We start from the raw sequence: 24,707 nt of genomic DNA on the forward strand, positions 1-24,707 counted from the left end.
TTGGGCAAGTGCTTCTCAGTTTTCACATCTGCAAAGTGGGGCAGTCTGCAGTTACTTCCCACGGCCACAGGCCTTTAGGAACCAAATCTGCACCCAGAGGATGAAGGCAGCGCCTGGGAAGTACCCCACACTCAGGAGCAATGACAGTTCTCCAGTCTTGGAAGCATGAAGGTCCCTCTGTATTCCAGATTAGAACAATGATTAGCTAAAGATCCCTTTCCGGGTTTCATTATCACAGAGTCCTTGGCCTGGGTTCAACCTTCCGCCCTGGGAATAAGCGGGGCTCAGATGTATTGTGCTGCGTTTCCCCTCCCTTCCCCTGTGTCCACTCCCCCAGAAGAACCTCTGTTCAGCAAAGGCCTCCCCTGTGGGACGGGGATGTTTCATTTAAGATCTGATATCTCCACCTAAGTCCCAGGCAGGGGCGAGCTCCTCTCAATAGGAACCAGGGGGGCCCCTGCTAACTCCTCTCTCCCCGGCTCCTACCACTGACTCGCTGCTAGCACGCCTGTCTTTTCTGTGTTGTCTAATGGGGTTAAGTTCTGGCTGGGACACCTCATTTCTCAGAAGACCAAGATGCACTCTTAGAAAGTGACGAAAGCTACCGCTTGCCCCTAAAAAAGGCACAGATACAAAACCCACATGACAACTGGCAGGCCATTTTTGGAAAGTTTGCAGCCACCACCATGCCAAAGCTCGTCAGACAACAGCGAAGAGGCTGAGCTGGCCCAGTTGGCATCTGCCTAGGTGAAGTGTGTGCCTGTAAGTCTCAGTTCCTGCCCTCCCCAGGGCTTATCAATTTCAAATCTCTTGGGGGTTTTAATGTCCCTCTCTTATCCATCTTTGTAGTTCTCTGCTTCTCCTCCCTTTTCACCATCTCTTGGACTGCTTCCCAACCTCTCAGGGTCTCCTGCTATGCACTGAACAGTGCTTCAGATGGTTTTCCTTTGTCTTGACAGAAGCCCGTTTTACAGATAACAAAGCTGAGGGTGGAGGCTATTATCCAACTTGTCTGGTCAGTGCTGGAGCTGATATATGAATTTGGATAGTTGAATTCTGAAGGCCAACCACAAGGTAATTCTGTCCCCAAAGGGATGATACTGCCTCCACAGGTCACCTTCTGAACATTTCTTCCAAATTCTACACTGGGACAATCCAGGGACGTTTGGTCCCAATTTGACATTGGCAGCCCAGAACTGAGAAATGTGACACTCCCTTGCAGAGGCTGTACTCATGTGCTATAGGTCAGAGTTCAAGGACACTAATGACTCATCTTAATTCCATGGTTCTAGAAAGTAAATGGCTTGTCATTCACTCTGTCACGGTCCTCAGATGTTACTAGCAGCCCTCTATTCTGTAAAACCAGGGCTCTAGAACTGACCACATTGGTTATGATCTAGCCAATATCCAAGGTTCTAGGAGTTCTTCCTCAGTTTCACCTGGAAGAGAATCTAGAATGCTGTTAACCCCCTTACACTTCCTGTTGTGTCTCTACCCACTGACCAGCCACCCTCAATGCTGACTCCAGAGTTCTAGAATACCAATGGTCTCCTTTTGAGGATGTGTCCATGATCTAGCACAATGGCTTACTCACTACCTTATAGGCTGGGTTCCAGTAGACGCCAGTTGACCTCCAAATTGTTAACTCTTATTCTAGAACACTGTTCCTCAAACTTGAACGCATATTAGAATCCTCCCAGGATTTTATTTTAAAAATGGGTTCTGATTCAAGGCTGAGAAAGAACCCAAGAGTCTACCTCTCTACCATCTCTTTGAGGTCTCCAGGAAGTCGTGAGAATAGAGGAATTCACATTCAATTCTGCAGGGTGATCTCTAAAATGCCAACCCACTTAGGATATTACAGTTCCAGGGTTCACCCTGGAACCCTACCTCAAGTACGAGAACCCTCAAGCCTACTTCAGGGAGCCAAGAGACAGCTGGTTAACTCCTGACACCCATCACAGCCTGGACTGGTTAAAGGTGAAAGTTGCTCAGTCGTGTCCGACTCTTTGTGACCCCATGGACTATACAGTTCATGGAATTCTCTAGGCCAGAATACTGGAATGGGTAGCCTTTCCCTTCTCCAGGGGATCTTCCCAACCCAGGAATCGAACCAGGATCTCCTGCATTGCAGGCAGATTCTTTACCAACTGAGCTATCAGGGAAGCCCCTGGTTTAAAGGTAACACCCCCAAATTCATATACTTTCCCCTTCACAAAGTAGAGCTTGATTCCCCTCCTTGAGTGTGTGCTGGGTTTAACGACCCTCCTCTAATGAACAGTGTGGCAGAAGCAGTGGAGTACAGTGTCTGAGGTTAGGACATAAAGATTAAGTGTCCTCCTCCTTGATCTCTCCTTTCAATCACTCTGGGGGAAGGCAGCTGTCACATCTGGAAGACTCTTAAGACATCCTATGGTACAGTCCACATAGCAAGCAACTGAGGCCTCCAGCCAAAAGCCACATAAGTGAGCCACCTTAAAGCAGATCCTTCAACCCCAGTCAAACCCATGAGGGCTGCCCCCTCACGACTGACCCTAATACCACCCAACTAACTGGCTCCCAAATTCCTGAACCCAGAAACCCTACGATATAAATGTTTGTTGTTTTCAAGGTATTAAGTTTTGGGGTGGGCTAATTTGTTACATAGCAAGACATAATGGAAAACAGTGACCCCAGACCAACCACCTTCCAGGGCTCTAGAAAAGCCACATTCCAGATTCCAGACTCTGCCCATGCCACCCCACCCCCGCCGCCCCGCCACGCCGCAGGACAGAGGCACTCCAGCCAGCCGATAAAGTGTTTGCCGTTGGGTTTTTGTTTGGCTGGTTGTGTGTACACAGTGTATACAAGTTGAGTTGTACAGAAGCCCAAGAAAGAGCAAGAGACAAAGGGTGGTGGGGAGATGGGAGCAGAGGGGTTAGAGAGAGGGAGGAGAGAAGAGACTGATAAAAAATAGAACCACATCCAGATGACAAGGGGAGTGGGGCGAGGGGGCAGACACGGACAAATCGCAGTAGAAAAGGAGTGGGAGGGGCAAAGGGAGGGGACCCTCTCCCCCCTCCACCTCCCCAGACCCCCGCCCCAGGTATGTACAATAAATAAGATTAAAAATAATTAACAAGATGCGTTTTCCCCCTCCCACCCGACGCCAAATGCCCTGGGGAGGGAATGGCCTTTAGCAAAGATCTTGGCCTGTGAGGGAGGGCTTGCGGGGAGGGGGAAAGGGGTCCCCCAGCTCTCTGAAGCCGCCCCGCCCCCCTCAACCATACATAGACTTTTCCTATACATTATGTACAAGGTGGAGGGGCTGGGGCTATGGCCATGGAGGGGGGGATTGGGGCAAGGTGGGGGAGGGAAACCGTTACTAAATAGACATTTATACATATATATAAATAATTTCTCTGTACACCCGACAGTGGGAGGAAAGGGGAGGAAGTGGAGAGGGCTTGGGAGGTGGGGGGAGTCGAACTTTGAACCCTGCCCTGTGGGGGCAGCACAAACACACCCTGACCAGTGACCCCCTCCCTTCCCCAGCGACGGGGCCCAGGGGTTAACTCCTGAGGGCACAGTCCTGTCCCCATTCTCGGTTCATGGAGGAGGTGCCCCCCCCCCCGGCCAGGGTGGGGTCACCCGCAGCGGCTGTGGGCCTGTGCTTGGGCCAGCAGGTCGCTGAAGGAGTCAAAGAGCTGTTCCAGCCACGGCTGATTCCGCATGCACTGCTGGACTACCTCCTCCTGCCCGAGGTCCTCCGCGCCGCCCTCGATGGCCAGGGTCTGCAGGGGATGAAATGGAGATCTGGGGTGGGAGGGGCTGGGGGCCTCGGAGTCAGTGTCTCAGGGAGAAGCGGGCTGGGAGTTGGGCTCCTGGGTCTGAGGGAAGACGGGTCGGGGACCTGGACTGCCAGGGTCCAGCCAGGAGCCTATGATGGGCAGAATCCCAGAGTGACACGTGTGGAGCGTGCATGGGCTCACCTGGTCCCGGCAGCGCAGGAAGGTGTGGTACTTATAGTGGTGGAGTGAGTGGTAGAGCGTGTAGTATCCCGATTTGTCCAGTTCAACCTTGAACTCCTGGGAAGGTGGAGTGGAGAAGCCTCAGCCACCCTGCCCAGCAGGAGGCAGCCCCTCCTTCCACGCCCTGCCCAGACCCCGCCCTCCCACACCTCCCTCTCAGGCCCCGCCCCAACCACACCTCCCTCTCAGGCCCCGCCCCTAACCCACACACCTCCAGTCCAGGCCCCACCCCTGATCCACACACCTCCAGTCCAGGCCCCACCTCTGACCCACACACCTCCAGTCCAGGCCCCACCTCTGACCCACACACCTCCAGTCCAGGCCCCACCTCTGACCCACACCTCCATTCCAGGCCCCGCCCCTGTCCCCCCACCTTCTCTCTAGGCCCCGCCTCTCCTGTTACCCATTGCACCTGGGCTCGGACCACGCTCCTCTTAAGCTTGCTGAGTGTCTTGCGGTTGTAGGGTTCCCCAGCTGGCCGCAGCCGCACGGCCCCCTCCTCGGGGGAGCCCTCCCCACTCTGCTCCACTTGTAGCTGGGGGAACGTGTGCAGGGCGTCCTGCGGGAATTCGGTGGGTTAGGGGGACCTCCCTGGACCCGCCCACCCCAGACCCACCCACCTCCCCGGTTCTCAGATTCCGAGTGGTCAGATGCCTGGGTTTCTTCCAGAAAACTGATCAGAAAAGACACAAGCAAAAAAAAAAAAAAAAAAAAGACACAAGCATCTCGGTTTCCTCCAAGGACAGCAGAAACCTAGGCCAGGCTTGTGACCTTTATGTGCTCTGTGGCCCAGCCCAGGCCTCTCCGAGACAGCTAACATCCCACCCAAGCTTCTAGAGTCACTTGCACGTCCTACTCAAAATTCTGAGTTGGCCTGAAACCCAGAATCCCTAACATCCACCCCAGAATTATACAACCAGACTCATATTCCATCCCATAATGCTCATACCTACCCCAGTGTTCTACCATGTAAAAAAAAATTTTTTTTTTTTTTGAGAGAAGGGCACGCCAACAAGACTTACAGGATCTTAGTTCCCTGACCAGGGATTGAACCTGTGCCCTCATCAGTGAAAGTGTGGAGTCCTAAACACTGGACCACAGGGTATTCCCATTGCAGCGGAATTTTCAATCCTACAACAACACCCTGCCCTGTCTTCTCAGAGCCAGACGAATAGTCAATCCCAGGCTTCTCAGAGTCACCCTGACATCCCACCCAGAGTTCCTGAACCAGATTACCCCATGTTTTCATAGTCAGGCTAACATCTCAATAAGAATTTTTAGAGCTGGCCTAAAATCCAGCCCAGAATTCTCAAAACTAGACTAACATCCCCCCACCACGAACCTTCAGGGCCAGACTAACATTCCATGGCTGAATTCTGAGCCATCCTGATATTTTACACCCCAATTCTCAGCACCACACGAACATCCCCATCCGAATTCTCACAGCCAGATTAGTGTTATCTCCCAGAATTTCCGGAGCCACCCTAACCCAGAAGGGAAATTACATAGACAACTTCATGCTCGAGCCTGAAATTCAAAGAGCCTGAATTATGTTGACAAGAGAAGCCATCAGAATCTGCTCGACACTCAGGCCCAGCGAGCCCTGGGTCCAGGCCCTAGTTTACCTTTTGTCCCCAAATCTGTACTCCGTAACCATGCTCTGCCGGGCCTGCCCAGCAGCCCAGCCCAGACAATGACCCCTCCAGGCCATCCCAGCTTGCCTCCATCTGGATGGGCAGGGATGCTGGGCCCAGAGATCCCCATGGAACAGCTCAGCCTTCCACTATTCTCCTGGCCAAGCCTGAACCTTCCAACGATCGCCCCCTCTAGGGCCCAAAGCTCTGGGAAGGAGCACAATGGCTGTTGTGCACGTTTCTCCTCTGAGCCCGAGCTCCGGGTCCCAGACATGGCTTGCCCAGCCCCCCAAGCACCTGCAGGGCTGGGCTCAGCGACAGCCGCTTCAGGACTTTTTTCTTGTGCTCATTCAGGAGGCCATCAATCTTCCGCATGGGCGGGAGGTACAGCTCGTCTGCAAGGGGAGAAGGGACATCAGAAGAGCTTAGCCCCACGACGATACACAGTGGGAGGAAAGGACGGGTTGGAGGTCTGGGTCCACTTACCATGCGTGTCCTCCAGGGCCTGGATCATGTCTGGGTCAAGGGCCGTGCTCACCAGCATCTCCACATAGCTCCGGTACATTTCCCGCATTGCCCGGGTCTTCAGCAGACGCCCAGGTACTGCCCGCTCTGGGGGGAAAAAAAAGGAGACATGGATCCATTATTCCAACTTCTGAGTCCACTGAGGGAAGATTCTCTAATACCAGAACAATAAACTCTAAGGGTGAATCACAGGTACCATCATGAGCTCAGTCTGGCAAGTCAGTGAAGGCTATTAAAGGTCACGTGAGCACCGAACCTTGAGAGATCAGAAAGAGAATTCCAGGTCGGTGACCTTTGTGTATGACCAGTTCTGCGAAGTTTCTGTAAAGTCTAAAGCAGCAGCAGAATTGTTCCCAAACTGGTGAATCAAGTCTGAGAGATCAGATCACAAAGGGCAAAGTTGAGGGAGGAGGTAGGAACTGAGACTGCAAAGGTTCATATAGGCCAGACCACATGGGGCCTCCAAGATGAGGTGGAAAGGGCAGGGGCTTTTTTAGGGAGGGATCCTAGGGAGCCATGAAAGAGAGCTGTGAGCAGGGAAGGGTGAAGGTAATTGGAGAGCAACCTCTCTGAGGCCACGCTGATGGATCGGAGGGGGTGACCAGAGGCTAGGGCAATGGAGCAGCTGAGAAAGAACAAGGCGGGGATTGGGCTGGAGGGACAGGTACAGAGATTTTTGAGGGGCAGGAGGGTCAGTGTCTGGGCCAGGGCTGTGGGCCAGGGCAGTGGGGGTGGGGGGGATGGGACTGGGGGTTTTCCAGCTGCAGAGGTGAGGGAGGGGCCTGGAGGGTCTGGCCTGGTGAGCGGGTGGCTAGTGGGGCTGCATGTGAGATACAGAAACTAGGAGATGCTCCGTGAGCTCTGGAAGGGGGTTGGGGGTAGGCTGGGAGGGCGGCCAGGGTAGTGGCTCATGGAAGTGGAGGGAGCGTGCCAAGTGAGAGGTACAGAAGGTCAAGGAACAAGACTGAAGACCATCATCTTACTTTTTGTAGTGCACGCTACCTGGCTCATGGGATCTTAGTTACCTGACCAGGGATGGTACCCGGGCCCCTGCGGTGAAATCTCAGAGTCCTAACCAGAGAATCCCCCAAGGACAGCACTGGAGGAACACCCACTAGCAACTCAAGAAGGAGTAGCAGGGAGAAAACAGAAGCAGGAGGCCCACGCATGAGAAGACCCCAAAAGACCCCTTAGGAAGAGGCCCGAGAAATGGCCGCCTGATTTATCCACGTGGACCGGTCCTCGCTGACAGTGGTCTCAAGAGCCCAGAGTGACCACTTGGTAGCAGATGTCAGACCCCATCAAGCCTTGGTCTGAACCTTGCTATGGCTCCCGTCTCGCTCATGATGAAATCCTGCCAGCAGGGCCACAAAGTCCCAAGCTCCTTGCCTCTCCAGGATCTGGTCCGGTTCCTTCTCTTCCCTCACTTCCTCCAGCCCCTGGACTCTTTCCTGATCCTCAGACACGCCCAGTCCAGAATGTTCTCTCCCCTAATGTCACACCACCCCAGCCCTGTTGCATTCAGATCTTGGCTCCAATGTCATTTCCAGAAACCTTCCCCCACTCCCCCCTCTCCTGAAAATAACCACCCAGGATCCCACTCAGATCCTGTTTACCAGATTTATTTTTCTCTACTGCCCTAATCCTACCCAGCCTTACACTGATGATTTTTCATATTTTGTAATCTATTACATAACATCTTTATCTGACCGACTCCCCCAGGGAGACTGTAAACTCCCACGGGGATACATGTTTTTGTCTACTCTGTTCGCTGTTAGAACCCCCAGTTCATGGCACATAGTAGGTGTTCAATTAACATCTGCAGAAAGGGGTTGAGGAAGCCAGATTGAGAGTGGACTAAAGGAAGGGAAGGAGGGCACAGCCCTTTTCTAGAACTTTCATTGTGACTACAAGGAGACACATCAGCTTCTAGCACAAGGAGAGTCACCAGTCTTAGACCAGTGAGCGGACTGGTCTGAGGTCTCCTTGTCTGGGCAGGACCTTCAGGGCCTGCAGACAGGAGTCAGGCTCACTCTGCCCTGGAGGGGCTCCTGGTCAAATGGGGTGAATGGACAAAGAACCAGACTGAGAGAAAGTTACTGACCCCTGGCTGGGGAACAGCTTCCCCAAAGGGTGTAGAATTTAGTTTCTCCCGTTTCACAGGCTCAGAAAATTCTGGGCTGTCCACACAGGTTCATAGCAGCAGTAGCCAAAAAGTGGAAACAGCCCAAATGCCCATCAACTTAGTCCATGGATAAATAAAATGTGGCATATCCAAGCTATGGAATAGTATTCAGCCATAAAAAAGAATGAAATACTATAAACAATTGTGTATAATAATAAGCTACAGGGAAATACTGTTACTGCACAGGGAACATAGCTGATATAATAACTTTAAACAGAGTATAAGCTATAAGAGCACTGAATCACTATGCTGTACACCTGAAACTGGTATTGTAAATCAATTGTAGTTCAATTAAAAAAAAAAAAAGAACGAAGTACTGATACACACTACAGCATGAACATCAAAAGCACGCTAAGCAAAGACACCAGTCCTTCCGGAGTGCACACTGTGTGACAGCCCTTACATGAAATATACAGAATAGGCAAAGCTATAGAAACTAGTAAATTCCTGGATGCTTAGGGATGAAGGGGAGTCAGGGAAGTGATGGACAAAGGCAGCAGGGTGTCTTTTACGGGGATGAAAATATTCTAAAGTTGATTGCCAGATGGATACACAGCTCTGACTATGCTAAAGGTCAAAGAATTACGGCTTTCAAATAGGTGAGCCACACGGTATGTGAATTAGATGTATAAAACTGTTTTAAGACATAAAAGACCCGCGAATCTGGGCCTGTGGTTAAGCTCCTCCCTTGGCAGCATTTTCCCCTGACCCAGCTGTAACTGGCCAAGGGTGCTCCCACCTGGTCAGATTGAGCCCACCGCCCACAGAGGACTGGATTTCCCAGGCTCCTTTGCAGCTAGGTGTGGCCATGTGACGAGTTCTGGCCAGTGGGATAAAGAGGAGACAGGATGTGGGCCATTCCCAGATCTGGCGCTGAGCTGGAAGGTCAATCACACCCCTACCCTTGGGTCTTTTCCTACTGGCAGGACTGCAGCTGTGGGGCTGCTGGGCTATGCCGCTCACCAGGTGCTTGACCACAGCAAGCTTGGGGGTGGCAGAGCTACAGGAGGAAAAGAAACCTGGACCTGGACAGCCTTGAGAGGAGCCTCTTCTCCACAGATCTTCTATTTCCTCAGGACTTTGATGGAAAGAGAATTAATTCCATCTCTCTCATTTGACTGACTAGCTGTATGTTTAGCCTCCATTAAAACAGCTACCCCTGCACTACACCTGCAAGAGTAGGTGACCCTGGGCAAGTCATGGCACCTACCAGGGCATCGGTGTTCCCATCTTTAAAATGGAGATAATAATTAATTAATGTAAAAATTGTTGAAAATAAAATAAGGCTAGCGACTTCCCTGGTGGTCCAGTGGCTAAGACTCCCAATGTAGGGGGCCTGGGTTTGAGCTCTGGCTGGGGAACTAAGATCCTACATGCCACAACCAAGTCCTGGCGCAGCCAAATAAATGAAATAATAAATATTTTAAAAATGAAATGAGAATTCTAAAGTACCTAACCCCACAGGGTTTATCTAAAGATAAAATGAGCCAACGTGTAAAATGCTTAAAATGCTGCCTGGCACTTAAAAGCACGAAGTCAGCTATTATATCATACCTATGTGCACGTATATTTTTGTTGTTACTGTCATCATAAACCAGACATCATTCTAAGCAATGGAGCGCCCATCTGGTGCCCACTATAGTCGAGTACCCTCCCACATGCTTTACTGTGAATACCCACTTGACTTTATTATTAACCCATTTTACAGGTGAGGTCACAGGCACTGCCGCCCATTTCGTAAAGTCACCCAGTGGGTCACAGGTAGCACCACTGTCTCTGGGCTTTCAGGACAGATGCTGGTCCCCAGTTCTCCTCAGAACCTGCTCACGTGTGTATGCGCTCAGAGGCTTCAGTCAAGTCTTTGCAACTTGCAACTCTCGGACTCTTTGCAACTCTATGGACTATAGCCCGCCAGCCTCCTCCATCCATGGGATTCTCCAGGCAAGAACAGTGGAGTGGGTTGCCATGCCATCCTCCATGGGATCTTCCCGACCCAGGGACTGAACCCACTCCAGTATTCTTGCCTGGAGAATCCCATGGACAGAGAAGCCTTGTAGGCTACAGTCCACGGGGTCACAAAGAGTCAGACATGACTGAGTGACTTCACTTTCACTTTTGCTTTCTCTCAGGTCTCCTGCACTGCAGGCAGATTCTTTACCACTGAGCCACCTGGGAAGCCCCAGAACGTGATGTTCTGAGACAAAACAGTGTGGAAGCACAGCCTGAGGCTCTGCTGAATGCAAGCCAACTCAGGTGGGATTCCACACCCAGCTGTGCTGAACTCTCTTCATGTCTCAGTCTGCCCACCTGTATTTGAGGGCCACAGTAAAAAATCAAGCAAGCTAACATGAATAAACAGCTTATGGGACAACCTATCACGTGATTAGGTGCCAGATAACCATCAGCTATGGTTATGATTTTTAACTTATTACTACTATGACTGTCTGCTGATGCTGAAAACCACGGGGTCACCTCCCCACCAGCCCGACGGCTGCTGATGGCCTTACCGTCCTCACTGGGGGCCCCAGGGGACGACTCCGAGTCCGAGGAGCTGCCCGGTGGGCCCCCACCCGCCGAGGCATTGCCCGCTGCCTCCTTCAGCCACTTCTTCCTCTTCTTGGGGGGCGGCTCGGCCTTCACCTTGGTGGGTCGGGACTTGGGCAGCCGGGAGGTGGCGGGCTGGCCCGTGGTGAGGTTCCTATCCGGCCGAATCTGCCGGCCGCCCATGCCCCGTTCGCCCCGCAGCGGCCGTTCTGCGCGTGTTGCCCTCTCTTTCTCCTTCTCCTTCTCGACGGGCCGTGGTGGCGACGGCTTCTCGGGAGCAGGGGGCTCAGGCATGGCTGTCTCAGTCGTCTGCTCGGGGGGCTTCTCGGATGTGGTCTTGTCAGGGTTCTCGGGCTTAGGAGGTGGTACCGGGGCTTTGGGGGGTGGTGCAGAGCTACCCGCAGCGGACACGGGGCCCTTGGCCTGCCCAGAGCGCCTGGAAGGAGACATAGAAGGGACTGTGCTCAGCAGCCCCCAAAACCCAAAATGTCCCCCTTGGGATACCCTGGCCCCCACCACCTAGCCCACAGCTGTAAGCACAGACTCTTACGGACTTGGTTTCTGTCCCCGTCTCTCTGAGGCCCCCACTCTCAGGGTCTCTGCACCCGCTTCCCGACTCTTGCTTCGAAGCATTTTGTACTTTAAAACAGCTGATCTTATGTTATGTCAATATCCTCATGTTTCACCCCTAGGACTGCTGACCCGCCCACGACCTGCCCCGCGGCCTCCATAGTACCTGACAGGCACTGGGGGCCGGTGCCAAGGTTTCCGAGCACAGACCCTCACGTAATCCTTCTTGTTGACATTTTCCAGGAACTTGACGTACAGGCGCTGGTACCGGTTTTTGGCGTCCCCGAAGTACCCCAAATACTAGGAAAGGAAAGGAGCACGTGAAGAACTCCTTCGTCCACTGCAGGTGGGCAGCCCAACACCCAGGACTCCCAGCCCTGTCCTGCGCTACCCCGAGAGCCTGCCAGGAGGTGGAGAGCCCCTGCTGGACACCTCTTAGACCCTTGGTAAATCAGAGTCACATGTGAGGGGGACCCCAGCTCCCCCCACCCCTGGCCCCCGCCAGTCCTCGCTCTCCTCCACAGGCTCACATTACTGGTGGCACAAAACTGTCGCTGTCCATCCTTGATCTCCGGAGTGAATTTCTGCAGCAGCGCCTTCTGGACTCGCCAGATGGGTGGGGGCTCGCGCCCGGTCTGCAAGGCTAGCTGAGGAGGGGCACAGCAAGACCGCAGGGTCAACCCCCACCCCAGCCCTTTCAAACCCAATTCCTGACCCCTGTCCTCCCCCCACACCCCCTTAAGAGAAAAGACATAGCCGTCAACAAGAATCAATGAAGACCCAGCTGATGGGTATCTTTGGCTTCCTGATGCTCTCAGCTCTATGGCTGCAGCTTGAATCTTGCCCTGCCTTCCTACAGCTCACCCAACACAGAGCTTCTCTGACTTGCCATGGAATTCCCTCCCGATAAACCGAAAACACCTAAATACATCATACAGCATAGCTTCGCCCAGCCTGCCTTAAACGTCCTCAGAACACTAAGTCATCTAACACAAAACCTATTTTATAATAAAGTGTAAAGTATCTCATGTAATTTATTGAATACTGGACTGAAAGTGAAACACAGAACGGTTGTCTGGATACGGGAGGCTTGAAAGTGTGTCAGTTCTTTACCCTTGTGATTAACTGTGTGGCTGACCGTGACCTGGAGGTTTCCGTTGCTCCCTGCTACTGCCCACCATCACGAGAGTATCAAAGCATGTATCATTAGCCCAGGAATAGAAAACAATTCAAAATTAAATGCGTATTGCATTTGCATCACTATAAAATTGCAAAGTCCTGAACTGAACCACTGAGGACAATGTATATTTCCAACCGGGCTATTCATTCTATTGTTTTTTTGTTTCATTGTGTTGAAGTATAGTTGATTCACAATGTGGCGCTAATTTCTGCTGTACAGCCAAGTAACTCAGTTATATATATTCTTTTTTATATTCTTTCCCATTATGGTTTATCACAGGATACTGACTATAGTTCCCTGTGCTAGACAGTAGGACCTTGTAGTTTACCCATCCTATAAACGACAGTTTACATCTGGTAATCCCAGACCCCCAATCCTTCCCTCCATGCCCGCCACCCCCTTGGCAGCCACAAGTCTGTTCTCTATGTCTGTGAGTCTGTTTCTGCTTTGTAGATAAGTTCATTTGTGTCATACTGTAGATTTGAGACCCCATGGACTGCAGCATGCCAGGCTTCCCTGTCCTTCACCATCTCCCGGAGCTTGCTCAAACTCATGTCCACTGAGTCGGTGATGCTATCCAACCATCTTATCCTCTGTTGCCCTCTTCTCTTGCCCTCAGTCTTTCCCAGCAATCAGTCTTTTCCAATGAGTTGGCTTTTCACGTCAGGTGGTCAAAGGACTGAAGCTTCAGCATCAATCCTTCCAATGAGCATTCAGGGTTGATTTCCTTTAGACGGACTGGTTTGATCTCCTTGCAGTCCTGCAGTCCAAGGGTCTTCTCCAGCACCACAGTTTGAAAACAACAATTCTTTGGCACTCAGCCTTCTTTATGGTCCAACTCCCACATCTGTACATGACTACTGGTAAAACAATAGCTTTGACTAGATGGACCTTTGTCAGCAAAATGACGTCTCTGCTTTTTAATACGCTGTCTAGGTTTGTCATAGTTTTCCTTCCAAGGAGCAAGCGCCTTTTAATTTCCTGGCTGCAGTCACTGTACAAAGTGATTTTGGAGCCCAAGAAAATAAAATCTGTCACTGTTTCCACTTTTTCCCCATTTATTTGCCAGAAAGTGATGGGACCAGATGCCATGATCTTAGTTTTTTGAATGTTGTCTTTTAAGCCAGATTTTTCACTCTCCTCTTTCACTCTCATCAAGAGGCTCTTTAGTTCCTCTTTGCTTTCTACAATTAGGTTCATCTGCATATCTGAGGTTGCTGATATTTCTCCTGGTAATCTTGAGTCCCACTTGTGATTCACTCATTCTGGCATTTCACATGATGTACTCTGCATAGAAGTTAAATAAGCAGGGTGACAATATATAGCCTTGATGAACTCCTGTCTCAATTCTGAAGGAGCCTATTGTTCCATGTCCGGTTCTAACTTGACCTGTATACAGGTTTCTCAAGAGGCAGTTAAGGTGGTCTGGTAATCCCATTGCTTTAAGAATTTTCCAGTCTGTTGTGATCCACACAGTCAAAGGTTTTAGCATACTCAATGAAGCAGAAGTAGATATTTTTCTGGAATTCCCTTACTTTTTCTATGATCCAACAGATGGATGTTGGCAATTTGATCTCAGGTTCCTTTGCCTTTTCTATATCGAGCTTGTACATCTGAAAGTTCTCGGTTCACGTACCGTTTGAAGCCTAGCTTGAAGGTTTTTGAGCAATACCTTGCTAGCATATGAAATGAGCACAATTGTACGGTAGTTTAAACTTTCTTTGGAATGAAAACTGACCTTTTCCAATCCTGTGGCCACTGCTGTGTTTTCCAAATTTGCCGACATATTGAGTGCAGCACTTTCACAGCATCATCTTTTAGGATTTTTAAATAGCTCAACTGGAATTCCATCCCCTCCACTAGCTTTGTTCATAGTGATGCCTCCTAAGGCCCACTTGACTTCACACTCCAGGGTGTCCAGCTCTAGATGAGTGACCACACCATTGTGGTTATCCGGGTCATTAAGACCTTTTTTTGTATAGTTCTTCATGTATTCTTGCCACCTCTTCTTAATCTCTTCTGCTTCTGTTAGGTCCTGCTGTTTTTGTCCTTTATTGTGACCATCCTTGCATGAAATGCTCCCTTGGTCTCTCCAATTTTCTTGAAGAGACCTCTAGTCTTTCCCATTCTACTGTTTTCCTGTTTCTTTGCACTGTACATTTAGGAAGGCTTTCTTATTTCTCCTTGCTATTTTCTGGAACTCTGCATTCAGTTGATTTATCTTTCCCTTTCTCCTCTGCCTTTCACTTCTGTTCTTTTCTCAGTTATTTGCAAGGTCTCCTCAGAGAACCACTTTGCCTTCTTCCATTTCTTTTTTTTGGGGATGGTTTTGGTCACTGTCTCCCATACCATGTTAGGAACCTCCATCCAAAGTCCTTCAGGCACTCTGTCTACCAGATCTAGTCCCCTGAATCTATTCTGGAACAAGCCACCTGCATGACTCAAAGAAATGACAGAATCTGAGCACTCACCCACCCACCGTCTTCTAGATATGGTGATGGGGACCACGGTACAGCAGAGAAGGCTGACAAAGCCTTTTTCAGGGTCATCATTACAGACATAAGAAAACAAGCAAAGAAACAAAACGGGCCGAGGTTGTGGCTAGTGCCAAGAATAGACACGTGACAGGTTACCTGAGACCACTTATTCCGTCAGCCTGTCCACTGCAGGGCAGGACACTGACACACAGGCTCCCCAACCTCCACTCCCCTCAGCACACTCAGGCCCCCATCCCCAAACCCAAGGCTTATGTGTCCCAGTAGGGCACTGAGAACCAAAGGACGTCAGAACCAGAATCTGATCTCAGGGAGTAAGAGGGGCACCTGGGAACCAGGATTGGGCATAAAAGAAATAACAGCACAAGTAATAAATGTGCTGATGGCAGGTGTCCCGGAAGCCTAGAAGGACTCCGGACACAGGCTCAATCCAAGAAGGCTTCCTTGAAGAAGTGACACCTAAAGGAGGCTGTGTCTTCCACGAGGGGGCTGGGTGATGACCAGGGACTGCCAGGTAACGTGTAGGACAGCTACGGCTCTAGGAAAGAGCAACTGACAGGCACCAATAATAAAGAATAAGAACACAGTGGGAAATATGCACTGGGCTTTGTGATAACCCAGAGATGAATGACAGGCAAGCTCTGGCATTCAAAGAATCCACAGTCAAGTGATAAACAGGATTCAGATGATAAGGCCAATGGATTGATCATGGCTGCCCTGAGCACTAGGCTCAGGATCAGCAAGTGCTGGAATCAGTTAGTGATGTCTGCCGCTGACAGCAGCTGCAGCTCGGAAGCCTGAATGCCACGTTCTGGTTATCTACTCTTGGTCAAATGTTTTCACATCCACGAATTTTTGTATCCTTCAGATCAGCCAGGGGAACAGAAAGAAGGAATTAAAAGAACCTAATGAGAATGAGGTCCAGAGAGGTTCCTGGCTGCAATGTCACTGGATAAGAACGAGGCAGAAAAGGAAAACAAAAAAGAATGAGGCAGGCTGAGACAGGGCTGTGAACCTCTCACCCCGAGGATACCACAGTTTTCAATTCTCCCTCCTGGCTCCTCAGGTCAGAGGCCTGAAGATCAAAAAGTCTGTTTCCAATCCTTTTCAAGGACTGAAAAGTTCATTTACATCCTGCCTGCTCCAAAGCCTTCCACCAGGGCCCCCAAAGCAGATTCCACAGCCTGGCACAGAGACTGCCTCAGTTTCCTTTCTTTTCTCCCATCCCAGGCCATCCTGGGGTGGCCCTCAAAGCTCAGCATCCAAAGCCCAGAGTCTCTGACTTTCAAGTCTCTGAATATGCAGGGGCCCCTGACTAGCGGTGCCTTTTTTTCCCTCTCATTGTGGATATAACGTTCCTTGTTCCAGTTCTCAGATGTTTTTGAAAAAAATCCATCAAAGCACCTATTCCTCTGTCTCTTGCCACTGCCAATCTCCTTTCTCTAAGGAGCCAGCTATTTCTCTTAACTGCACGTGGGGCCCTCAACTCACCACATCCCGATTGGGCTTGGCTTCTTACCCCAAACCACTCTTCCTCCCAGGATCCCACCATCCCCCAATCATCCAGGCCGTGGCGATATCCTCCTTGCCTTCTCCCCAACCAGGGTCAGTTAGTCCCAAAGACACGTCTTTCCTTTCGTTCCCCATGTCAATCAAATCACAGACCACACCCACTTCCCCTAAGTGGGAAAGTTGCCCCACCTAATCAATGGAAGCCACAGCTGATTGGAGGAGACCTGACAAGGGCAGCCAATCAGCAGGCACACCATGAAGCTCATCTTTATTTCAAATGCTGTGCTGGACCAATCAGATTGTCTTCTGGGAATCTGAATAGTGACAAGCTCAGACAAGGGGTCGGCCATGACTGAAGCGACTTAGCAGCAGCAGCAGCAGCAGACACAAGGGGAATAATCGGCAGGATATGAGTAAGCTAGAGGCATCTAGCTTGGCCATTAAGGAGAAAGCTACAGGGTCAGACACAGGGCAGTCTGTGTCACAGAACTGAGGCAGTGGACAGACTGTCAACAGGACTGCAGTTTCCCTGCCACCTCCCTGCTGGCCGGGGCAGAGAAGTAGCCAGATAACCCAGAGCAGATTCTCAAGCAGGCACCCCCTGATCTCACCCCAGCATGATCTGAATTCTGCCCACCTTCCCAGCCTCGGCTCCTGCTGTCCAGCCACTTAAACCCTTGCTTCCATCCCAACATATCACATAGACATGCCTCACCACAGGGCCTTTGCACAGACTATTCCCTCTGCCTGGACTGCCCTCCACATACTTTTCTCCATCCAATAAACTTACATGCTCAGAGATTAGCTCCTGATAAATCCTCAACATTCCTAAGGACTGGGAGTTAATATTCTCATGCCCATTTTACAGGTGGGGAAGCTGAAGCAGAGAGGGCTGTTAACGCTACACTGTCTAGTTCAGTAAGCCCTCCCCACACATGGCTCCTGAGCACTTGAAACGCAGTTCATCTGAATCGATGTTCTGTCAGTGTAAAAGATAGTCTGGATTTCAAAGACTCGGTAAACAAGAAAGACCATAAAACAACTCACTAACTCGTCCTAAACTGTCCAGAAACTATTTTAGATGTACTGGGTTAAAGAAAACCCTATGGCTAACCTCACACATCTTTTAACTTTTTTTAAAGAAGTGTAGATGTAAGAAAATTTGAAATGAAGAACATGGCTTGTATGATTATTTCTACTGGGCTGCCCTTGTTTTACCATAAACTATGGCCAGTGGCCCACTGCTATAAATCTATGAGTTAAGAATGGTTTCTACTTTAAAGGATTGTAAAAAAGAAAATCAAAAACCAAACAAAACCAAAAGAATACCTGGCCGACACTGTAAACAGCTTGCAAAGCTTAAAGTATTTATTATCTATGTGCTGTGCTTAGCCGCTCAGTCGTGTCTGATTCTGTGCGACCCCATGGACTGTAGCCTGCCAGGCTCCTCTGTCCCTGGGATTCTCCAGGCAAGAATACTGGAGTGGGTGGCCATGCCCTGGGATCAAACCCAGGCCTCTAGCCTTTCACAAAAAAAGTTTGCCAAGCTCTATGTTAGAGATTTGCCCAAGATCACTGAGATGAATAATAGAAGCAAAGTTCTGTTTTGTTTTTATCTGGCTGTGTGGCCATGAGGCATGTAGGATCTGTTACGTGACCAGGGATCGAACCTGTGGTCCCTGCACTGAGAGTGTGGTGTCTTAACCGCGGGACCACTAGGGAAGTCCCAGAAGCAAAGTTTACAGGGTGCTTTCGACATGCCACCCACAGTCAGAACACTGGACAGGCTGTAAAACCTGAGTCCTCACATTGTATGAAGGAATTCTAACACAATCAGCTCCCATTTTACAGATGAGGAAACTGAGGCTCAGGATGGTCAAACCTTAGTCCAGCTTGGAAGTGGCACAGATTCAAGGCAATCAGTTTTGCGCCAAAGCTGGGCTCTTAATAACCATGCTGCCAGCCCGCCCGGACTCCAGAGACACAAACAAGCCCTCATCTGCACGAGTGGCTCAATCCTGAGGCTCTGAGTTCCCCATCAGAACACATACCTGTGTTGTATTTTAAGCATCTGAGTCCTTGGCTGGCCCCCTCCCCTGCCCCATGCCAGCTGGGAGGTGGTATCAGATGGCCCTGGCTCCAATCCTGGCTTGGCACTCGCCAGCCAAATGATTCCCTCACCCTGAATGTGAACTTCCTCATCTGTAAACTGGGGATGGTCAGGGTCCCAGAGTCTGGCTCATCTGGTCCAGTACTGGGTGCACAAAGGCATTACCAGTGTTTGCTAGAATTCTAATACCCAGAGAATAGCTGACCCCGGTGCTGAGAGCATGGGCTCCCGGGGCCAGTAACCATGTCCAGGTCCCAAGCTGCAAAAGCCTGGAAAATCCACTTAGTGCTCTGACCCTCAGTTTCCTTCCCTGTAAAAGAAGGATAGTGATCCTTATAAAGAAAGTGAAAACAAAAATAAAATTTATAAGTGGGGGCGATGGTTTGCATGACAATGTGAAAATACTTCATGCCACTGAATAGTACACTTAAAAATGGTTAAAACAAGGACTTTCCTGGTAGTCCAGTGGTTAAGACTCAGTGATTCCACGCAGGGGGGGCGTGGGTTCGATCCCTGGTCAGGGAAATAAGATCCCACATACGGTGTGGTACGGCCCCCCCGGGAAAAAAATGGTTAAAATGATAAACTTCATAATATGTGTCTGTTATCATGATTAAAGGAAAAAAAAAACTAAATCCTGAATGTGATGTATCCCAAATCCTAACCCCTGGACTTCCCTGGTGGTCCAGTGGTTAAGAATTCACCTGAAAACGCATGGGACCTGGGTTTGATCCCTGGTCCAGGAAGATCCCACATGTCACGGAGCAACTAAACCCATGTTCCACAACTACTGACCCTGAGCTTCAGAGCCCATGCTCTGCAACAAGACAGCCACAACTAGAGAAAGCCCACGTGCAGCAAAGAAAGGCCAGTGCAGCCAAAAATAAACTAAAAAAAAAATCCTGTCCCTCGAGAACTGGTAGCAGTTCCCATCACTGTTGTTCATTTGACATCTCCATCGCTTGTCCCAGCTGATGGCCAAAGTCTCAGAAACCTTGACATTAAACGAAACGATGTACACAGGGCAGTAGCAGAGTGAGTGCAGCTGTGAGGGAGGTGGGAGGGGAGGGGTACTGAGACTCAAGGCATCTGGAATGGTCCAGATGCGGGCGGAGGGGTGGGGATATGAGAGTTCACTCTAGCATTCGTGCTGCTTTACAACTTACATATCTCTCGTGAATGTTGTTTTGTATGTTATCAAATGCCATGATACGAAGATGATAATACTATGGGTGAGAAGATGCAGCCTGGGATTGGCGGGTTGGGGTGGAAGAGGTAGAATGGTGGAACCTTCCTGGTGGTCTAGTGGTTAAGACTCTGCTTGCCCAATACAGGGAACATGGGTTTGATGCTTGGTTGGGGAACTAAGATCCCACATGCTGTGATGTGTGGCCAAAAAAAAAGAGAAAGAAAGGAGCAGAAAAAGAATGCCAGGGTGGAGAGGAAGCAGGACCAACAAAAAGGTGATAAGGCCCCTAGTGAATATCCAGTCAGTGACAGCAACTAACATGAAGACTGGCTTTACTTAGCCTTTGGTATCTTGACCAGGGCGATCATGGCATGCTGACCTACTGAGAACTCCTTCTACCCCATGCCCTGTGACAAGCACCACACAGGCATCTGAATTCACCCACCCTTATCAAGCACTGACATTAATAACCCTCTGATCCAATTACCTTGTTCAATGAACAAATGACCACAGGAGAGGTCAGTACACTTTTTCTGTAACAAAGTCGACAAGAAGTATTTTGGGATTTGTGGGTCAGCTCAGCTCTGCTGCAAATACCCCACTCTGCTTTTGGATAGGAAAAGTGGCCTATGTACATGCTATGTAAATAAATGGGTGGGGCCATGTGTCAAAAAAACTTAATTTCCAAAAACGGGTGGGGGTGGGGTATGTTTGTGTGTGTGTCATAGTGTACCCATCCCTGTATAAAGTAACTGGAAGTAGTAAATGGGCTGGTGTATATAGAGTATTTAACTGATTTCCCTGGTGTTCCAGCAGTTAAGGCTGCTTCCACTGCAAAGGGCACAGGTTCTATCCCTGGTCACAGAACTAAGATCCCACATGCCCTATGGTGCGGCCAAAAAAATAAAAAAAGGTTTAAGATGTGGCCTGACCAAACCATCAGCTGTGACTGTATAGGTGTGTGTTTTCAAAGGTACAGGTCACATCAATACCTCACCTTTTTAGCTATAAGTGACAAGTAGCCTTTACAGCACCCATCGGCTTGTGTTAGAAGCTTCCGCTTCAGCTTTGTCCCTTAGCATGACCCTAACATTCACAGCTGGAGAAGGAAATGGCAACCCACTCCAGTGTTCTTGCCTGGAGAATCCCAGGGACGGGGGAGCCTGGCGGGCTTCCGACTATGGGGTCACACAGAGTCGGACACGACTGAAGTGACTTAGCAGCAGCAGCAGCAACATTCACAGCAAGAGTATCTGGAATAACTGCCAACAATCATTTCACCCTATTTACCGGTGACATATGCATATACACCCGAGTAACAGCTCAGAGGCCGGGATCCTCCACACTGACTAGCAGGTCCCATCCGCCGGCCCCACCACGGGTCTCAGGAGGTGCAGGGGGGAGGCCCCGCCAGCGCGGTACGTGCAGCACCGGGCCGGTCATCCAACAAGCGCCCCGCGAACGCTCCAGCGGCCGAGGCAGCAGGCTCGCTGGTCCCCCGCGACGCCGGGGGCTCACCTTGAGGGAAGGGATGTCCTCGGCGCGGATGACGAACTCGTCGCGCTCCCGGAAGATGCCCTCCCCGCCGCTCTCGCCCGCCTCCTCGTCCGTCTCCCCGCACACGGCTGCCGTCTCCTGCTTCTTGGCCAGGTGCAGGGGCCGGGCGTCGGGCGGCTCCGGGTCCTCGGGGGACGGGGCGGCCGGCTCCTCCGGGGGCGGCGGCGGCGGCGGGGGCGCGGCAGCCGGCGGGGGCGGCGGCGGCGGCGGCGGGGGCGGCGGGGGTGCAGGGGCGGGCGGCGACGGCAGGACCAGCGGGGCCGGAGCGGGGGGCGGCGGCGGTGGCAGCGGCGGCGGCGGCGGCGGCGAGCTGGGCGCGGGGGCCACCAGCGGGGGTGGCGAGGGCAGGGCCGGCGGTGGGGGCGGCGGCTGCGGTGTCGGGGCAGGAGCCGGCGAGGGCGGGGGCTTCTCCTCCAGCAGCGGGGGCTCTGGGGGCGAGAGGGGCATCAGGGCTGGGGCCCCACTTCAACCCACCCCCCACCAAACTTGTTCCCTGCTGACGGTGAAAAGTCTCTCAGCCTATTCTGGGGGGTCCCAACACAGTCCTCTTACTGCCCTGTACCCCAACATCCCTCCTGATCAAACTGAGCTCTTCACCTAACAGCCATCTCTGGGCCCAACCCCGCTCCAGCTCTACTTTCCATTCCTCCTCCTTCAAAGAGGGTCCGGTCTGACCCGCTCACTGTCCTCTCCCTGCCCTTCAACACCCACCCCGTCCCCTGACACCTACAAGAAACCCACGTGCCTTTAACTCCTCTTTCCAATGTCCTAATGGGCTTCGCTGGTGGCTCAGATGGTAAAGAATCCATCTGCAACGCGGGAGACCTGGCTTCGATCCTGGGTTGGGAAGATCCCCCTGGAGGAGGGTATGGCCACCCACTCCAGTACTCTTGCCTGGTGAATGCCCATGGACAGAGGAGCCTGGCGGACTACAGTCCATGGGATCGCAAAGAGTCCGACATGACTGATCGACTAGGCACTCAAGACAGACATGCCACTCTGGTCCTCAACTTTCCCCAGTCTCCACAGACCCCAGTGTCATAGGGCAGTTCTGCAACCCAACTGCATTACTCAGGGTCCCCCCGCTGCAATGGCCAGGAGGCCTCTCTGGTCCCATCAAACCCCGCTCCCAGCTCCCCAGCCTGGTCCCTACAAATCTTCTGGCCCTGCCCTGCGCCCCAGTCTCTGAATACCATTCACCATCCCAGCACTTCTGCTCTTGGCCCTGAATGTCCCTCTCTGTGCCAACAGCCCCTCCGCTCCTTCCTTATTGCCACTCAGCTCCCCAACAGTCCTTCTGCCACACCAGCATCCCTCCCTGAGACTCCAGTGGGGATTCTGAGCCCCTGAAATGGGCTCCCACAGAGTCCATTGTAGTCCAGAATTACCTTTGCTGCCTTGGGGTCCCAGTCTGGTGCTTACTTCCCATTTGTTAATGTCCCTCCCGATTCCTGGGTCATCCCCCCTGTATACCAGTTCCTTATCTGCTCAGAGATCTCATCCTCCTCTATCCAAGCTCTCCCCTTTCTTTCCTCAGCCTGCTCTTCACTCTGAATTGCCAATGCCCTCTCCTTCCCGTTAAATATCCATGATATTTGAAACATCCCCACCCACCCAGCCCAACCCCTTGCACCCAGCCCAACCCCTTGAGATCTCCAGACTCCTCTAATTGCTTTTGATCCATCCCTGGGTCCTTAGCCGTGAGCCTTCCTGACGCTTCCAAGGCCCTGTCTTCCCGTGATGCTCTCTCCCATTACACCCGATCCAGACACTCTGCATAGAGCTTGCCAGTGTTTCCCATCTCTTCCCTGATGCTTTCCTTTAGTCTCTCACTGTCTTACTCCCCACTTCTAACCTTTCTACAACCTTCCAGAAGACGTCACCGTTCCATAAGACTCCTCTGAGCACCCAAGCCTCCTCAGTCACTGCTCCAAACACCCTCCCCCAAACCTCATCTCTTTCATCCCCAATGCCCCTATCAAAGCCCCTGAAATTTTCTCCAACACGCCCTCAGGACTTAATGCCATTCAGACCTGACTGTACCCCTAGCCTTTCCTGATGCCCCACACCCCACGACCTGACTAGTCATTGTTAATGCATGTTTCTTTAACCAACCCTCCCCAAGCCTCTGTCTGCTCCCCCAGACCCTCTTCTGTCCTCTGTCATACATCTCTAACCCCTAGAGGTCTTCTCACATCCCATGTCCCCTCATCAGTTTTAAAAGCTCTCTCCGACCCTGTCACCCACCTGTCCCCATCACTTTAAACCTACGCTGGCCAGTGTGTGATGTACACCATCAGACATGTGCCCTGAATCTTGCGGAATCCCTGGACTGCCCCCACAGACCTCCTTCCCAGCTCTCACCAGGTGTGCCGCTGCTGCTGGCGCTGGGAAGTCCTGGAAGCGGGGGTGGCCCAGGGACCGCAGCCTCTGCAGCCAAGGGGGGCCCATCTGGAGTGGAGGCATCCTTAGGCCCAGCCAGCGGTGGGTCATCGAGAGCGGAGATGGCTGAGGAGATGCTCTCTTGGAGATCCCGGTTCTTGGCAACAGAGTCTTCCTCATCAGAGGAGAAGGAGGGCAGGGTCTCCAGGTTCCGCTTCAGCTCCTCGTCCAGTCGCTTACAGGGCGAAGGGCAGCCGAGCCCCAGCCCCTCGCTCTCGGCGGCCTCCAGCGCGCCCCCCAGCCCGAAGGCGCTGGTGGGTGTGGGGTGTGGCACAGTGGGGGCGGTGGGGGGCTGCGGAGGCAGGCCCCTGGCCGGCACGGTGGGCGGCACACTCTTGGGGGGGCTGAGCGGGGGTGTCAGGCCAGCCTGGTAGAGTGGTGGATGGCGCTTGCCTGACTTGAGAAAGTCCAGGAACGAAGCCATGAAGCCAGACTTCATCTCAGGCTGCTTCTCCTCCACCTCCTTGATCTTGGCCTCGATCTTCTCCCGAGTGAGGCTGGAGTCCAGGCTGTTGTGGTCAGCTCCCGACACGGCATCGCCCGAGGAGGCTCCCAGACCCTCGCCGGCCTTGGGCACAGACAGCTTGATCTAGATGTGGGGGCAGTGGGCAGTCAGGGCCCACGTGAGCCAGCCCCTAAGTCCCCTCCTCCCTTCCGACTCAGGAGTCTGGGGCCCCAGTCCTCTCTCTGCTTAAGACTATGAAGTTCAAATTCTCAGCAATCTCAGCCTGCAGACCTGGAACTCAAGCCCACA

General features: G+C 51.7%; 1 protein-coding gene across 2 annotated transcripts in view; it reads right to left on the reverse strand.

The window, feature by feature from the left end:
- Positions 1–2,792: 2,792 nt before the first annotated feature.
- Positions 2,793–24,707, reverse strand: part of PRR12 (proline rich 12) — a 28,913-nt gene continuing 6,998 nt past the window's right edge. The window contains exons 5-14 of one of the 2 annotated variants that reach the window (XM_088830582.1): positions 23,876–24,521; positions 21,473–21,939; positions 11,999–12,115; positions 11,635–11,768; positions 10,862–11,334; positions 6,131–6,256; positions 5,942–6,039; positions 4,423–4,569; positions 3,972–4,067; positions 2,793–3,773 (exon numbers count right to left, since the gene is read on the reverse strand). In XM_088830582.1, coding sequence (XP_088686708.1) covers positions 3,627–3,773; positions 3,972–4,067; positions 4,423–4,569; positions 5,942–6,039; positions 6,131–6,256; positions 10,862–11,334; positions 11,635–11,768; positions 11,999–12,115; positions 21,473–21,939; positions 23,876–24,521 — 2,451 coding nt within the window. In that variant the 3' untranslated portion in view covers positions 2,793–3,626. Of the gene's footprint in view, positions 3,774–3,971; positions 4,068–4,422; positions 4,570–5,941; positions 6,040–6,130; positions 6,257–10,861; positions 11,335–11,634; positions 11,769–11,998; positions 12,116–21,472; positions 21,940–23,875; positions 24,543–24,707 lie in introns of both variants that reach the window. The other variant, XM_055411584.2, reaches the window with a different exon arrangement.

This window comes from Moschus berezovskii, chromosome 22 (genome assembly GCF_049115385.1).
Source record: "Moschus berezovskii isolate FMDL1 chromosome 22, NW_MosBer_1.0, whole genome shotgun sequence".
Taxonomy (NCBI): Eukaryota; Metazoa; Chordata; class Mammalia; order Artiodactyla; family Moschidae; genus Moschus; species Moschus berezovskii.